The sequence below is a fragment of the Amia ocellicauda genome, chromosome 12 (assembly GCF_036373705.1).
Source record: "Amia ocellicauda isolate fAmiCal2 chromosome 12, fAmiCal2.hap1, whole genome shotgun sequence".
NCBI classification, from domain to species: Eukaryota; Metazoa; Chordata; class Actinopteri; order Amiiformes; family Amiidae; genus Amia; species Amia ocellicauda.
Window position 1 is genome coordinate 31,507,825 of NC_089861.1, and position 19,350 is coordinate 31,527,174.

The 19,350-nt window shown below is 41.2% G+C and overlaps 1 protein-coding gene across 1 annotated transcript; it reads right to left on the reverse strand.

Moving 5' to 3' along the window:
• Positions 1-9,138: 9,138 nt before the first annotated feature.
• On the reverse strand, positions 9,139-12,532 carry cnfn (cornifelin). The gene is made up of 4 exons (XM_066719325.1): positions 12,431-12,532; positions 11,442-11,569; positions 10,193-10,329; positions 9,139-10,045 (listed from the first exon to the last, which is right to left on the reverse strand). Exons 2-4 carry the CDS (start codon positions 11,563-11,565, stop codon positions 9,956-9,958), a joined length of 351 nt encoding a protein of 116 aa, XP_066575422.1. The 5' UTR covers positions 11,566-11,569; positions 12,431-12,532; the 3' UTR covers positions 9,139-9,955.
• Between the last annotated feature and the right edge of the window lie 6,818 nt (positions 12,533-19,350).

Consider the following 19,350-nt stretch of genomic DNA (forward strand, 5'->3'; position numbering starts at 1 on the left):
TTTTAGAATGTCTCGTATTGTTATTTATATTTATGTTATTTATGTGTTTATACATCGTTGTGTTAAGCGCTGAAAGGGAACCAACCACTTTAGGTTTACTGGGGAGATCGAATCGGGTGCACAATATGTATTTATCGATACTTACATATATAACTTGAATGAAATTAGATAATTAATTACTTACATTTATACGTCTTTGTTCATTTGGTTCCCCTTAGATGAAGTATGTTTTTTGTTTTTCTTTGCCGGTACGGTATGTTCAGTATCTACCTAAAAACTGAACAATGATGAACTCGTCCGTGTCCCCATTTAAGACACAACATAACCATTTCGCTACCAATACTACCATAATGACACATTGTGCAGGGTACTGTAAATCTTTTTTTTTTTAATACGCAATTCAAAGATCATTAATAATAATAATAATAATAATAATAATAATAATAATAATAAAAAAAAGTACAAAATAAAAATATACACTACCAGTCAAAAGTTTTAGAAAACCTCAATTTTTTCAGTTGTATATTGAAATAAACAATTGGAGATAAAAAATAAATAATGTAATCGTTTTGTTTAATAAAAATTAACCCCTAAACCCTTCTGGTACCCTTAAAAGGGCACCAAATCCGTGTGCTTCTCTTTAATCCCACTGTTGTGTTGTTTGCCAAGTGTTTCATATTTCATATTCTGGAACTAGACAAATCAACTGATCAAAGCAAGACCATTCATGTTTTGGTAGAAGCAACACACACGTAGAGAGCTCAAAATGTCAAGATGGAAATCTCAGTGTACTAATACACAATGATTTTACATAATTAGATCTGAACTTATCTGTGTTTGATATAAATACTTAATTAATCAAATAATATATACTGGATTAATCGTTAGGTTGTTCTGAACAAAACTTATTTGCAAAGAAATCTGATCTGAGTGATCTGTGACTGTCTGAAGGCCCTAACTAATGCTTAAGATGGTGTAATAACAAAGTATATAACTCTGAAATGTACATATTTTTTTAACCTCTGGCAGTTTACCACTTACCTGTGTACCATTTCAGGTTATTCACTGGACTTGAACTGCTTAAATTGGAAAATTGATGGTGTTCTAAAACTTTTGACTGGTAGTGTATGTATGTATGTGTGTGTGTGTGTGTATATATATATATATATATATATATATATATATATATATATATATATATATATATATATATATATATATATATATATACACACTCACCTAAAGGATTATTAGGAACACCATACTAATACTGTGTTTGACCCCCTTTCGCCTTCAGAACTGCCTTAATTCTACGTGGCATTGATTCAACAAGGTGCTGAAAGTATTCTTTAGAAATGTTGGCCCATATTGATAGGATAGCATCTTGCAGTTGATGGAGATTTGTGGGATGCACATCCAGGGCACGAAGCTCCTGTTCCACCACATCCCAAAGATACTCTATTGGGTTGAGATCTGGTGACTGTGGGGGCCAGTTTAGTACAGTGAACTCATTGTCATGTTCAAGAAACCAATTTGAAATGATTCGACCTTTGTGACATGGTGCATTATCCTGCTGGAAGTAGCCATCAGAGGATGGGTACATGGTGGTCATAAAGGGATGGACATGGTCAGAAACAATGCTCAGGTAGGCCGTGGCATTTAAACGATGCCCAATTGGCACTAAGGGGCCTAAAGTGTGCCAAGAAAACATCCCCCACACCATTACACCACCACCACCAGCCTGCACAGTGGTAACAAGGCATGATGGATCCATGTTCTCATTCTGTTTACGCCAAATTCTGACTCTACCATCTGAATGTCTCAACAGAAATTGAGACTCATCAGACCAGGCAACATTTTTCCAGTCTTCAACTGTCCAATTTTGGTGAGCTTGTGCAAATTGTAGCCTCTTTTTCCTATTTGTAGTGGAGATGAGTGGTACCCGGTGGGGTCTTCTGCTGTTGTAGCCCATCCGCCTCAAGGTTGTACGTGTTGTGGCTTCACAAATGCTTTGCTGCATACCTCGGTTGTAACGAGTGGTTATTTCAGTCAAAGTTGCTCTTCTATCAGCTTGAATCAGTCGGCCCATTCTCCTCTGACATCTAGCATCAACAAGGCATTTTCGAACACAGGACTGCCGCATACTGGATGTTTTTCCCTTTTCACACCATTCTTTGTAAACCCTAGAAATGGTTGTGCGTGAAAATCCCAGTAACTGAGCAGATTGTGAAATACTCAGACCGCCCGTCTGGCACCAACAACCATGCCACGCTCAAAATTGCTTAAATCACCTTTCTTTCCCATTCAGACATTCAGTTTGGAGTTCAGGAGATTGTCTTGACCAGGACCACACCCCTAAATGCATTGAAGCAACTGCCATGTGATTGGTTGGTTAGATAATTGCATTAATGAGAAATTGAACAGGTGTTCCTAATAATCCTTTAGGTGAGTGTATATACTGCAAATAACACTAGGGCTACTGTGTAGTATAGGTAGCTTATTGAATGGGAATTGGTTGAGGACGAGGTTCAACTAAGATAGCATTTTATTGCATTTTATTTATTTACCCCAACCCTAGACATTTTTTGTAAATAACAATTAGGCTAATTTCTTAAACAACTGTACTAGTTTTAAAAATCCCCCGTCACTTTGTAAAAACGACATTGTCTAATACACCAACTGAATAATAATAATAATAATAATAATAATAATAATAATAATAATAATAATAAATAATAATTGCTTATACTACTACTACTACTACTACTACTACTACTACTAATAATAATAATAATAATAATACTAAAACTAGGAGGTGATATTAATGAAGAATGTATTTCAAGATTATTATTATTATTATTAATAATAATAATAATAATAATAATAATAATAATAATAATAATAATAATAATATTATTTTAATTAAATACAGAGACATATTTCAAGAAAAGACTGCGTAGGTACTTTTTCGGTCAAAGGCGCTGAATGCTGACTCTGAAGTGTGTCCCATTCAATGCTTTTAGCTTCACCCTACACCCTGCACCCTCCTCACTCAAGTGCACATTCTGTGACGTCAGCACAACGTCATACGAATTGTACAGTTGTTGAATGGTGCACGTGCGATGTGGGACGCAGCCGCAGTTCAATCTGCCCACCCTTGAAATTGGACACGTCACCTAGCAACCGAGTTCAAGTCGGGTTCAGATGAAAGCACCGCTGTCTGTTTTCAGTACCTACTGCGCCCAGAAAATACATCGTTACATGTCACAGTACAGCCCAGCGAAGTAATTAGCATTATTTGAACAACACCACATTAGTAATTTTATCACACCTTTGTATGCTTGTTTGTTTGTTGGCTTTTTCGTATTCATTTTTGGGGTGGTGTGAGACAGGTGTGTAGCACCGATGGCGCTGCCTTGTGTTTAAACAAGACAGACCGGTGAGAACATTTTGTAATTTTGTGTTGTGTATTATAATAATAATAATAATTATTATTATTATTATTACCGTTACCGTTAGCTTTTAAATGACTATTAATAGAATAGTCTACCTGATATTTAATACAACGCTTTGAGCTTGGTCTAAGAGTTTAATGTGTAACGCGTATTTTAACTGTTCAGTCTATTGCCTGTGGATCACATTAGTAAATGTCAAATTATGTAACGTCGTCTTACGTTAAACGTTAAACAAAATACTCATAACACTGATAGTGGTACCACCACCGAAAGAAAATAACTGATTTGAAACAACATGCAGTATGTAACGCCCTAAATCTTATAGGCCTACATAATAATAATGTATTGTCTAGTACTACATGTATGCACTGACTTTTGTGTTATGGACCTACACTGACTTGTTGTACATCATATCTACTCGTGTAAAGCTCTCAGAGACGGTTAATTTGCTAAATGTCTAACAAAGATTGATTGATATCCGATATTCTGTGCAACTTACAAGTGGTTGATTATTTTTGTCTTATTATTGATTATTGCTCTTGTTGTTGTTGTTCCTGCTCTTATTGTTGCTGTTGTTGTTTTTGTTCTCATTGTTGTTGGGGCGATGGTGGTGGCCCAGGCTGCGATGAGGGAACATGTGAGGCCAGCGCTGACTGACCGGGGACAGGTGCTGAGAGTATTTGGTGAGCAACTGAAACACCATGACAGTGCCCCCCCAGTTGAGGCCATCCCCCTGCCTCACCGGGTGAAGCGCCGCAAGACTCGCAGAGAGAGGAGCCGGAGTGGCTGGGATCAGGAGTCAACAAACTTCAAACACCATTGTTTCCATTGTCCCCACCTCCAAACCGGTGTGCCGAGAGGGGACCCCAGTAGCTTTGGCCACAACCCCCGACCTCACCGCTTGCTGTCCTCAGCTCACCCCTCCTCCTCCCAGAAACTGGGTCCTGTGGTGGGGGGTGGGGGGTGGATGATTACAGATGGACGCCTGACTGGACACCATGGTCTCTTTAAACACAAGGTCAAGTCTGTGGACATTGGGAGGCTGCTGAGCCAGGGGAACAGACAGAAGGGACAGGAGGAGAGTGGAGATAGGGGGGAAGGCACAGAGAAAGCAAGAACTGGAGAAAGGGGAGAGAGGGCAAAGATAAAGAAGAAGGGGGCAAGGGGAGTGGTTGGAGAGAGGAGAGAGGGAGGAGGGATTGGAGAGAGGATAGCAGACAGCAAGTGTACCAAAATCAGCAGCAGCAACCTCTATCTCTTCCTCTCCTCCTCCTCCTCCTCCCTGGCTCCTTCTCCTGACAGGAATCTTGATCCTCTGGACTCCTCCAACCTTCCTGAAGCTTCAAACCGACATGGACAGGATGGGGACAGGAAGGGCTGCGGTTGTGGGGGGCAGCGTAGAGAGGAAAGAGGTAACAAGGAACTGCAGCTACCTCCGCTGAGCACAGCCACCAACCCCCTCACCTACCAGCCCGAAACCCCCTCCCCCCCAGACACTGAATGGCAGGGAGTAGCTGTGCAGTCCCAGCAGCAGAGGGCGGAGCAGAGGGGAGGGGGGAAGGCTGCCCAAGAGGACACTGAGGGGCAGGACAGCTGGTGTTTGGAGACAGGGGTCCTCCAGACACAGGGCACAGGGCATTCAGGGAAGAGAAAGACAGTCCCTGGCGAGTCCGAGAGAAACCAGAGAAAAGTCAGGAAAAGTGTGAGGAGCTGTGAACCAAGAGACGGGGCCAGAGGGGGGGAGCCCGCTCACATGAAGAATGACACTCAGACCCCCGATGCCTCCTGCCCTCCTCTACCTCAAATCTCTGAGATAAGACCCCAGGGTGAGTGCAAGGGGGGAGCAAGGGCGGTGGGGGCAGCAGTGGCGGCGGTGGCTGACAGACTGTGCCAAAGCCTGGACCCCAGGCCCCTGCATAGGGGGCGGAACCTGGTGGCGGAGATTAGGGCGAGGCTGCAGAGAGCGCTGTGGGATCAGTACGGCCCAACACTGAGACTGCACCTACTCAGAGTGCGACAGAGACTGGGCTACACAGGTACAGTGGGGGGTGGGGAGGGCGAGGGTGTATAGAGACTAGTGTGTGTACAGTGTCTATCGAGTAGTGTGTATACAGAAGTTTGTCTAGAATAATCTGTACATAGAGTAGTGTGTCTATAGAGTAGTTTGTCTAGAGAAGTGTGTATACAGAATACAGAATTGTATAGAGTAGTATGTATAGAGAGTACTTTGTATTTGTACTTTGTAATTGTATAGCATAGTGAGTATAGAGAAGTTTGTATACAGGAAATTGTCTAGAGTAGTGTGTATAGAGAATACTTTGTAGTTGTATAGAGTAGGTTGTATACAGAAAATAGTTGGTCTAGAGTAGTGTGTATAGAGAGTAATAGTAGGGTGTTACTCTAGTATTTCTAATGTATCCTGTCCACAACCCTTAACAAGCTTATTTAGATTCCACCATAATCAGTCCTTTATCTGACACACACTGCAGTCAAAACAGGTACACAAGGGCCAGGCAAATACACTACCTCAGTAGCTAACTATGTCTGTCTGTCTATCTTTTTGTCCTTCTGTTTGCCTGGGTTGTCCATTGCACCCCCCCATCCCAGGCCCCAGCTCACCCTGCCCTCTAGCAGGTGGTTCTGAAGCCAGCCCAGACTCACCCCCCTCCCACAGATACCCAGTATGCAAGAGGAGAAGGAAGCAGCCATTCCCCCAGAGAGTTCAGTCGCAAACAGGGGAGGTAGGGAGCGTGCCAGCGACCTGTACTGCAGCAGAGGCGCACTGTAGGGGCATGATGGGAAGGTCTGGCAGAAGGACAGGGCAGTGCGCTGTAGGACACAATGGTTTCCAGTGTTCAAAACTTCCCTGGTCTACTCTGCCCCTATTTTTATTGTAGCTTTTATATGAAGATGGTGCTGTTACACCAGCTGGCTGCATGAATACAGCCCATCTTCCTGCCTATCTGTGAACTGAAGGCAGCCTAAGTGTTCAAATGGTTCTAAATGTACTTTCATCTGTCCATCCCGTTCACCACGTACAAAACTTCCTAAGTCGACTGTCTGGCACTGGTTGATGACATCACAATTGTACCTATGTGAAAGTGACATCAATAACTTGACCATTTGATTGAAAACATGATTTCCTCTCCTACAGAGGTGTTGAACTTGTTGGATACAATGTGTGGAATAAAGCTTACTTTTAATGATTACAATGGGACTGGACACCTGGGAAGTTATGAGGAAGGGGTGGGGCAAGGAAACACTGATGAAGTGTTTATATGTAATTGTGTGTGAGAGTATGTGTAGTTTCTCTACAGAACAAGCTCAACTGATCTTTGACTCGCTGTGTCGTTGCAGGGAGAGCCGTGGGAGCCGAGCCCCAGTGCAGTGCATTCTGGGAATCCCTCAGGGGGGCTATGGAGGTCCCTGGTCACTGCCCCCTTCCCCTCCTTCTCTTCCTCTCCTCCCTTCTTCATGGATTTCCGCCCTGCCTCCCCCTCGTCCCCCCTCCTCTTTTGCCCCACTACCTCCTGGGGGGAGGCAGGGTACCTAAGTGTTGCCCTGCCCTTGGGGGAGCAGACAGAGACTGGCCTGCATGTCATCCCCCATCTCCTCTCTGACTGCCCCCGGCACCACAAACTCTCACATACCCACCTGCAGCCTGCCCCTCCCTCTTCCCCCCTGCCACAAAGGAAGCCTCTGGAGCACAGTGTCCTGGGGGGACAATGGCTGGTGCCACGCCCTGGATCAGATATTCCAGGTGAGAGGGGGGGCTACCGTTCTCCCCCTGTGCTGTCCAGTCACTACCTTCACCCCCCCCTTACGCAAATCCAGAACCTGTATCTCCAGACCAGCCTCTCCTCCAAATTCTTGCCCCCTAGGAATCACAGACTCCCCATGACCTACTACCCCCCATCCCACCTCCTAGAGGGGACCTTCTGCCCTCCCCCACTACCCCTTGACCTCGACCCCCACCCCCCCAGCCCTCAGCCCTGGAGCTTCCCCAGGATGAGACTGTACTGAGCACTCCCATTCTTGTAACTTAATTTTGTTTACTTCTGTATATCTCTCTTTCTCTCTGTAAGTTAAAGACCCCACAGCCATTTTCATAATGAAGGGAAAGCTCAGAGGAAAAAAGTAGATTCCAAAAAAGTGTATTGCTCATAGGGAAATAAAAATCAACTGGAACAATGATAGAGTGGATGAAAGAACATGAACTAAAGCTAAAAGTAATAGCAAAAAGTAGGGATAACCTAAGCCTTCAACTGACAAAAATAGAATAAATGCTAATCACAAAAACAAAATAACCCTCATTAAACAGCTAAACAAATTAATCATAATACAGGACCTAGTCCCTTTGAATAACTGACATAACCGTCTTTATATAGCCCAATACCTGGCCCTTAATCCCTTCTTAGAAGATTCCATATCATTCCCCCATTGTATTAGTAATTACTTACAAAAAATTACAAAATGTACAACACATTAGTAACATTCATACCTCATGCAAACATGACAAATCATTACACTTTATTGTCTCATATGTACTCTAGAATACTTAGGATATTCAAACCATTTCTGTTATTTCTCTAACTTCCCCTCGCCATAGACTTAACATTAATTGTGATCTCCTATTCAGCATAATAAGAACATGCACTCTGCATGTAGCTCTACCCCACATAAGTAAGACCGATTTAAACCATAATTCCCTTTTCCCAATGCATTGTAACCAAAATAAATAAACTAAATAATACACAATCTATTCAATTTACAGTTACAATTAAATCATCCGTTAAGACAAAATCCAAACCAACTGAATAATCACAAGTACTTCCTTAATTCCATTTTATTTATTAAAACTATAAGCATTTTTTAAGGGAATTCTCTATCCATCACACTCTCCCTCACTGTGTTTCAAAACTACTGCCTGGGTCTTATAATGAACACAGAGGGACTGTAAATACACCACACACATGAGATAGATGTTAAAAATAAAATTGTCCCAGTCTGTGTTTAAATGCCTGTTTTTACTCTTCATTCTTCTGTCTGTCTAAGGTGCAATACAGTGTTGTCAACTGCATCATAGTTCAGTGTAATAGAGTACAGCAGGGGCGTTGCTTGAATTACAATTATAGTGTGGCTTGGGAAGTATGGGGGGGTGCTGAAGGCGCATGGTGTAGGGGACTTACCACTGTTTGGTATTGTGATAATGGATCATTGATCATAAAGCACTGCTAAATGGGGTCCAGTGACACCACTACAATACAGTCAACTGCATCTTAATGCTGTGCTGTGCTATATGGTGCACTACAGCACAGTGTTTTCCAGTAAATTGTAATGTAGTACCATACAGAATAGTATGGAACTGTGTACTAAATTACAGTACAGTGCAGTATAGTAGTGCAGTTCAATATGGTGTAATAGTGCACTATAGTACATTATAGTAAAGTGCAGTATTGTATATTGCAGTGCAGTACAACACGCTGCCATGCTGACAGACAAGCACACACTGCCACACCCTGCCACACTGACAGACACGCACACTATCACACTGACATACACACACACTGACAAATACGCACACACTGCCACACTGACAGAAACCCACATGCTGACACTTGAACACTGTCACAGAAAAAACAGCAGGTTTTTAAAACAATAAATGAAGACAGAGACACCCTGGTTGGGAACTAACAAACTTTAATATCAAATAATTGAATCTTATTTTATTTTCAATGTTTCTCTTCATTTGTCACACCAGAATGAATGCACACCTATTGGAGAAATTGCTGTCTGTATATTAATGTGTGCATATACTGCATATGTAAGTATGTATATATGTACGTATGTATGTATAAAATAATACAGCAGCAGTTAATAATATTAATAATAAACATAGTTGTAGTACAATAGATGTATTGTGGTGGTAAGGTATGCCTGTTGGGGGGGAGTTGAGTTTATTCTTGAATGTGCTGCACCTGTGAGTTGCCTTTGATTAGAGCTCCTACCAGGTGAGTAAATAGAGAGAGAGCGACAGCCCTGATTCAGAGTCATTGTAGGGAAACTGAGGCACAGAGCGGACTGGGAGATTAAAATTTTCTGCAGTATGGCAGCAATGTGATTGTGTGAGTAGTGTGTGTGTTAGTGCAGCATGTATGTCGTATGCCTGTGTGTGTGTGTGTGTGTGTGTGAGACACTGATGTTTGTTTGTGTGAATGTGTGTGTGTTTGTGTGTGTCAGTGTTACTGTGTGAGTGTGGTACTAGTGAGTGGTTAGTGTCACAGTGTAAGTGTAGTATGTGGGTAGTGTATAGGTTAGTATGGTAGTGTGAGATTGTGGGTGTGCTCTGGAGAATATTTTCCTGGCTCTGCTATTTATTGCACCCTGGGCGAGACCAGAGATGGGGCGGTGAGTAGAGGGTGTCTGCTGTGGGATCCTCGGGTATGAGAGTTCTCCCCCCTCCCACCCTACGCTCACACTGTCTCTTTCTGGTCACATGATCAGCGCCTCATCTTCTGCTCACGAGCCATTTGACAGATTCCACAGAGTGAGCAGCATGACATCACCACCCAGTCATCACACACTGAGCCCTGAGAGAGAGAGAGAGAGAGAGAGAGAGAGAGAGAGAGACACACACATTAATGCAATCTCACTGTCAGGCAATGCAGTGTAATGTAGTGTAATATAGTGTAGTCTAGCACAGTGTAGTTTAGTGTCCAGTGGTGGTGCTTTCTCACCCCAATGCCGTACATATCCCTGATTCGGGTGCGTAGGGCGATCAGCGCGCCAGGTAGGAAGGGCAGGCAGCAGCTCTCATCCTGGTCCTGCGCCACCTTACACGCCAAGATACAGGGCAGGAACGTCCCGCACAGGCCTGCGACATACACACACACACACAAAAAGTGCTGAGACACAGAACACACGGCACAAAGACAGGACTGGACAAGACTATACTGGTCTGGATTATAATACAACTCCACTCATAATCTACCCAAGGCAGGGACCATGGAAATCAGTACATCATAAACAAAGTGTGTTGCAACCATTATAATATTGAAAATGCTGTATACATAATTACTTATAATAAAAAAGGAAGCCTAATTGCCAAACCACATGATTTTTTTATTGCCTACATCCCATTATTTTAGCTAAATTCATATTAAGAACAGTATTTGTTTAACATCCATCGACAACAAAGTAAAGGTATACAGGTATATGCATTATATAGGCTATGTATCTATAAAATATACTCTGTAAACTACATATGGAAGCATAATTCATAACATTTTTAAGACAATACGTTAATGCTGATTGGTTCTGTAGCTGACATCCAACTTTTAAAGACATTCACTTTTTAAAATTGAACAAGGGATTTATAAAACATTGTACATCCCCTTTACCAAACCAACAATGTCATGTCTTAGACAAAATAATCAATTTTTTTCATCTTTTATTTATTTTCCAAATAAGTATACTGTTCTAGGTGTAAATTTAATCCAGGAAACTGGAATTTGAGAACTAGACATTTTAAAAGGAATACACACTATAAACTAGTCACTTTTAAGCAGAGTAATTCTGTGTGATCTAGTCAGGACTTGCCTTTTCAATGTGTTTTTCAGTTTAAGACCTGTTCTAACAAGACCCATTAGAAGTGGAGTGCATTTGTAATTATAATAATTGTCAGCATCATCATCATAACAGGATTGAGAGATTTAGTGCAACACTGGATTGCAAAGATGCTCACACAGAAACACATTCACACACAGTAACAAGCACATACACTGTAACAAATACATACACAAAAACACACAAATTAACAAACACTCACAGTAACACACACACACAAACACATACACAGAAACACACACACATTAACATACACACAGTAACACATACTCACACAGTAACAAACTCACTAACAATAACGCTCTTACACATAAAGTCACACACACTCATGTTCTCACACACAAACACACACACACTCACAGATGCCACAGTCATCACAGCAGTCGCACACATTGGAGCTCCAGTCCGCTGTTCCCGTGGTAACGGTGTAGCTGGTTACTGTGACCTGGGGCTGGGAGCCAATCACCTGTGTCTGGTAGTCCATGACCCTAGGAAAGGTCAAATGTCAAAGGGTGAATTTGTTCTAATTCCAGAGACTTCAACACAACACCAGACTGAGAAACTGCAACACTGCAATCCCGACCCAATCAGTCAGTCAGTCAGTCAGTTAGTTGGTCAGTCAGTCAGTTCTTTTAAACGTGAGGGAACCAAGACAACCACCACAACTAATATATATGCCACAACATAACCCAAAATCACAGAGAGATATAATCCACTGACTGGCTTATCTGATCAGGAGGGAGGAAGGCATAGGGGAAAGAGGAGAAAGAGTAGGAAGAAGAGGGAAGGAGGGCTGGGAAGGAGAAAGTTTCACACATTGCTGTGTGAGGGTGTAACAGTGTAACATCTGTGGCTCCTAACTTGTTAACAGATACACAACTGACCAAATAAAGTTGTGGCAACATTGCAAAAAGGTGAAGGACCAAGCAACATTGTGCTATCAGAAACCTGTCGATTCCAGGGGGATGTTGTGCAACAATTCCAAAACAATGTTGTAAGTCGACGTAAAAAAACTAAGCTGAAAAGAAAAAACTACATAATGAAAATAAGGTTAAACAGCTTAAATAGTTTATGGAAAATGAAAAACAAATATTGCATTTGATGTGTGCGGTTCCAGAGAGGGACCTGGCGCTACTTCTGGACAACCTTATGGTACACCGAGCAGGGAACATGGTCGGCTCCATATCGATGAGGGCTAATACTCTTGTCTCTATCACCTCATTTTTGTCAGAACCCAAATCCAACGCAACCCCAACCTCCCACAATGCTGCCAAAACCAAAGTGGATAGGTGGATGAGTGGTTGTAAAATCATATGGAAAAATAAATGGTGTGTTTAAAATCCCCCTACCTTTGTGTGCACTGGTTTCTGTTCAGGTCCTTCTGTGAGGGAGAGAGGGAGCGAGAGAACAAGAGAATGGGAAAGGAAGGGGTGGTCTGGCGTTTTTATTCCCCCACCACACACACACACCCTGTTATGTCAGCAGAGCAGGGTGAGGCCGTACCTGTTTCCAAATAAAGGCTGATATCACGCTGAGAGAGTGAGATAGGGAGAGGGAGCCAAGCAGAAATAAACAAAATATCTCATACACACACAAGAATGATCTCACACACACATATATATACTCACAACACAAACATGGTCTCTCTCATACACACACAAACACACACCCTCACAAATAGACTCCCACACACACACAACAACACACACACTCAACTCTCTCTCTCTCTCTCTCTCTCTCTCTCTCTCTCTCTCTCACACACACACACACACACACAAACAAAACCAAACACAAAACTGTATGTTTAATGAGTAACTCTTTAATGAAAGCATAGTTTCATTCAGCACACCCCCACTCCCCTCTCTATTCCACCGAGCACACACTTTATCACTTCAGAGAGATAGAGAGAGTGTTATGCCATGCCCTGTTCTGTTATATTGCTTTGTGTTACACTGTCTTATACTGCATTGCATTGTGGTGCGCTGTTGTGTTGTGTTCTGCGCACGCCTGGCAACCCTGGGAGAGGCAGATAAGGGTTCTTTATACTGTGTGCGTTGCCTAGCAGGCAGGAAGTTACTAACCTCAACACAGCCCTGTTTCTCAATCTCATTGGTTGGTTAGACACTCATCCGTGCTCTCATTGGCTAGCTAGGCTGTCACCAGTGCTCTCATTGCGGGGAAGGGGATAGGGGGCATGTGAAAAGTATTCCACATTTCAACCCTTAAACATATATATGTGTTCAAGATAGGAAATTACCCCAGGAATACAATTAAACTCCCCAATGATTCCCATTGCTCACAATCACTTTCCAGCAGAGTGCGGTGCTGTGCATGTGGCTGTGCTGTTTGCTGGGCTGTGATGAGGTGGGGATGGCAGCAACTGAAAGTCCACAGAACATACTCATTCACAGGGAGGGAGTCGCTTAGCAACACAGGGGCAGAAAACAGGGCGAGGAGCACAAACAGCCCAGAGGCCCCCACTCACCCTGAAGCCCCGGCACCACAGCCAGCATCACTGCACCAGGGTGTACTGGGATGTGATGTATTATTATTATTATTATTATTATTATTATTATTATTATTTTTTTTTTTTTATTTATTTTTTTTTATTTCTTGGCAGACGCCCTTATCCAGGGTGACTTACAACATAAGTGCCCTGGATATAGTTTAATATAATAATAGTATTGCATAGTATAGTACATTATAGTACAGTACAATATAGTATAGCATATTACAGTATAGTATAGTACAATATAGTACAGTACAGTATAGCATAATATAGTATAGTATAATATATATTGCTATAAGTGCTATATTTATTATAGCACTTTTCACATAGAGGTGTCTCAAACTGATTTACAAGTTAAAACAAAAACACAGATGCAGAACATCCATTAAAATAGATAATTGTAGAAAACAATACAATACCATACATTACAGAGAATAAAATGCAGTAGAGAAAACAAATGTTTTCAGAGCAATTTTAAAATACCCAACTGGAAATGGAAATATTTAAATTGTGATATAATTGCATTATTATTATTATTATTATTATTATTATTATTATTATTATTATTATTATTATTATGTTATTAACGGGATTTAATGTATTACATTGCATTGATGTATTGGAAATAAACTTAAAACACATATTCACTTACAGTCAGAATAAAAATATACTGAAAATATGATAAAGCATGTTAAAAATGTATTAAACTCTCGTGATGTTATATCAAAATGATTATGACACATTATGTTAACAATTAAGTGTTTACCACTAGTGGGCCGTAGAGGTACTGCAGGTGGGCCGCAAACATTTTTAAGTGCTTTTAAAATATGAATATATTTTTTGTTAATAATAATAATAATAATAATAATAATAATAATAATAATAATAATAATAATTAGGCCTGTCTTGGAAGGTTCGTTCGATCTCCAGAAATCCGGAGGTTTTGAAGGTTTGTCACGTGACAATCAAATCTTTTTTTTTTTCTCATTGATAGAAATTGGCTGTGTTTGAAACCGCATACTACCCATACTACACATACTACATATCAACATTTCAACATTACTGAAATGTTGATATTTAGTACGTATAGTATGGGTAGTATGCGGTTTCAAATACAGCCATTGACTTCAGATGTCACTCGTAGTCTATCTACATTAAAACATTTGATTTGTATAATGCCCATCACTTAAATAAAAGTCGTGGAATATAACAAAGTTAAAAACCGTGTGTCAGCAGGTATTGGACCAGATTAAATTTAAACAATGTATTTTGAAAATGTACGATTACACTGATAACTATTTTTTTCTTCTGAAAGTGTACTATCCCCCATCTATCAGCATGCATGTGTACCACTCTGTGTTATTCTGTATTATTGTTTCTTTATCTGCCATTGTGCAAAGTGTTGGGCAATATAATGCAAACGTAAACAATGCTAACGAAACATATGTCTCGAAAAACATTTGCTGTTTGGGATTTTTTGCTAAATGCACAGAAGAACCCAAAAAAGGTGAAAAAGGTGTAAGCTGTTCAACTGAAAAGTGGTATATCACGGAGGAACTACCAATCTCCGGGTTCATTTAATCAATGTAAATTTAAATTAGTTTGTATAATTTATTAGGATTAATGGGTCAATTGCAACGAACTGAAAGCAGCGCACAACTGGAGATGATCCCGTGGTTGGTTAGTAAGCAGCTCCGTACTAAGTTCATTGCAATTTACCCATTATTATTATTATTATTATTAATAAATAATAATAATAACAATAATAATAATAATAATAATAATAATAATAATAATAATAGTAATAATTAGTAAAACATGATTACTGTTAGACATAAGACATTTTAAACTACAAGGGGATGTTTTATTTTGTTTATATGGATTAATTGTAAAAAAAAAGGATTTAATTCAATTCTGTACACTTACTAGCTAATGTGACGTCATTTACCAATTATGCAAATTTATTTAATGTATTTAAATGTATTTAAAAATATTTTTTGAATGGATTTTGTGGGTAGTGCGCCTCAAAGATTTATGATGTTGATCAAGTGGGCCTTGGAATGGAAAAGGTTGGGAAGCCCTGCCATAGACTGAGTGGTGCAATTACATGGCTTCGGGATTTAGTTATAAACAAAGCATGTTTTAATAAAAGTTGTGGACAATCGCTTTCTACATATTACATGTGTTTATTTTATACAGCCTTCATTTGCATTTTTATCAATGGCGCCAGTAATTTTGTAGGTGACTGTCCATATACACTCACCTAAAGGATTATTAGGAACACCTGTTCAATTTCTCATTAATGCAATTATCTAATCAACCAATCACATGGCAGTTGCTTCAATGCATTTAGGGGTGTGGTCCTGGTCAAGACAATCTCCTGAACTCCAAACTGAATGTCTGAATGGGAAAGAAAGGTGATTTAAGCAATTTTGAGCGTGGCATGGTTGTTGGTGCCAGACGGGCCGGTCTGAGTATTTCACAATCTGCTCAGTTACTGGGATTTTCACGCACAACCATTTCTAGGGTTTACAAAGAATGGTGTGAAAAGGGAAAAACATCCAGTATGCGGCAGTCCTGTGGGCGAAAATGCCTTGTTGATGCTAGAGGTCAGAGGAGAATGGGCCGACTGATTCAAGCTGATAGAAGAGCAACTTTGACTGAAATAACCACTCGTTACAACCGAGGTATGCAGCAAAGCATTTGTGAAGCCACAACACGTACAACCTTGAGGCGGATGGGCTACAACAGCAGAAGACCCCACCGGGTACCACTCATCTCCACTACAAATAGGAAAAAGAGGCTACAATTTGCACAAGCTCACCAAAATTGGACAGTTAGGACTGGAAAAATGTTGCCTGGTCTGATGAGTCTCGATTTCTGTTGAGACATTCAGATGGTAGAGTCAGAATTTGGCATAAACAGAATGAGAACATGGATCCATCATGCCTTGTTACCACTGTGCAGGCTGGTGGTGGTGGTGTAATGGTGTGGGGGATGTTTTCTTGGCACACTTTAGGCCCCTTAGTGCCAATTGGGCATCGTTTAAATGCCACGGCCTACCTGAGCATTGTTTCTGACCATGTCCATCCCTTTATGACCACCATGTACCCATCCTCTGATGGTTACTTCCAGCAGGATAATGCACCATGTCACAAAGGTCGAATCATTTCAAATTGGTTTCTTGAACATGACAATGAGTTCACTGTACTAAACTGGCCCCCACAGTCACCAGATCTCAACCCAATAGAGCATCTTTGGGATGTGGTGGAACGGGAGCTTCGTGCCCTGGATGTGCATCCCACAAATCTCCATCAACTGCAAGATGCTATCCTATCAATATGGGCCAACATTTCTAAAGAATGCTTTCAGCACCTTGTTGAATCAATGCCACGTAGAATTAAGGCAGTTCTGAAGGCGAAAGGGGGTCAAACACAGTATTAGTATGGTGTTCCTAATAATCCTTTAGGTGAGTGTATATAGTGTGTATGTGTGTATGCATGTGTGTATGCGTGTATGTATGTGTATGTGTGTGTGTGTGTTTGTTTCTTACCTAAACATAAACTGGGACATCACATGCTCTTAATGAATACGTTGCCTCTTGCTAAATGATGTGAGCTCCATCAGTCTAGCGCTGTGTTATCTGAGCAGCTGAATTAAAGTGCTCTGCATGTTACATTAATATGAATATGATATTAAACATGCTACTGTGCACGTAGCAGGTGAATCCTGTGTTTTGTTTTAGTGCTGTATGTATGGACTCAAATGGCGGTGGGATCCAGTGATTGTCCAGCTCTTAACTGCAGGTCTCTGCACACACAAGGTGTTTAAGGATTCACCAAAATTCCCATCCCACACAGAGATCACCAGCCCAGCCCATCTGCTCACTGATTGGGTTAGGAAGAACCATCACTCAAACCTGCTGGACCAATGGAGACCCATAATCCACGCCTCCCTGTAAATCCCGCCCTCACAACAAAACAGCACCAAAACTCGTAAACGAAAAAAAAGAAACTGAAAGCAAAGAAACTGGAGGCGAAAGCAAAGATTGCAGCACAAGCAAAGTCAGGAACTGCAGGTGAGTTTTGCTCTCGATTTAACATTTTTTGCTTTCAAGTTTTTTTTTTTTTTCGGTTTTGTTATATTTTTTCTCAAGTTTTTTGTTTTGTTTACAATATATATTATATATTATATCTATCTATCTATCTATCTATCTATCTATCTATCTATCTATACTAATTTGAGCCCATACATCTCGCTCATCACTGTGTAGCTGCTCAGCCCATAGGTTCATGTCTGATAAGGCGGCAGTATAAAAGTCACATGGATATGTGTAAACGGGACAAACGGGACAGTCGCTCTTCACTTGTAATGTTTCTTCAGTATGTTTTTAGTCTTTTAAGGCAAGAAAATGACCTCTCAGCAGAAACACTTGTAATTGGGATGGTAAGCATCAACTGTAAGAGTTTACAAACTTCGGGCAAGGCATTGCAGAGGTCATCTTTCATCAGCAGTTGCAGAAGCTCCTTTGGTGCCTTATGTAGGGTAGAGTCTTCATACACAACTTGCAGCTCATTCTTTAGCCTTGGTTAATCAAAAAACGGATCAATTTTAACCAAAGCAACAACCTCCGCAGATGGAAACTTCTTCGAAAGTTCTGTAAAGTGCACATGATCAAGAACATGAAAGAAACTGAGTTTCTTCATGTCACTGAACCTCTCTTCCAATTGACATACAATTGCATCCAGAATTTCGAAGTGCATTCGCCTATATGAACCACGAATGTCAGTGTCACTGTCCCCGTCCCCGTTCCTGTTAAATCCGTGCTCAACATCATGCCAACTCTGATGGAATCTCTTACGTCTATTGTCTCCATGTCGTAAAGAGTCTACATTGCTTTTGTATAAGTCCTGACATTTTTTCTCCTGTTTTCCGTTTTGAACACCTGGCTAATTATTATTATATAATTTTAGTAGCTAATGAAATGCACACTAGTGCAAGAAGCTGCAAAGGTTTTGCACTTCGTGAGGTTTTAATGGATCCAATGTGTACTGCCCTTGACAGAAAACTTTTCGGATGATGGACTACAAATGATCGTGTCGGATCCAGTGGCAACGATAAGCAGACTGACATTAACATGCATTGGGAAACATAATGAACAGCAAAGCTTATTTAATTAATAAACTCATCAGCAATAGCACAGTATAGTTTTCTGAAAGGTTTATGATTGTCATTGAGTCATTAGAGTGGTAGATGTTCAAATAGCCACACCAGAGATTGACGAGCAGGTTCACGTCCACAGGAAACTCCTTTGTTACCGCATGCACTGCTTAATAATCAGATCAAAAAATCGGATCAGCGGAGCCGGGTCTTGATCTGCTTCGTACAGTGCTTTTTCATGATCTGGATCTAGTGAGCCCAGATCTAATCCTGTTTTCTGATCCAGTTAGTACAACCAGCCCCAGGAGCCAGAGCCCGCAGCCTACTGAGGCTTGACTGAAGCCAACACTAGGTTTCCAATGGAAGGGACCAGGCCCATCACGTCCAACATGTTGAACCTGACGAATGTGAGTAACGAAGCTCAAGTTGCAGCCCCACAAATGTCTGCCAAGGGGGCACCTTGAAAAAGGGCCCACGATGTGGCAACGCCCTGAGTCGAGTGGACCACCAGGTGTTCAGGCACCGGGGGCCCGGTGGACTCGTAGGCCATGGTAATAGTGTCCAGAATCCATTGCAAGAGGTGCTGCTTTGAAAGCGCCA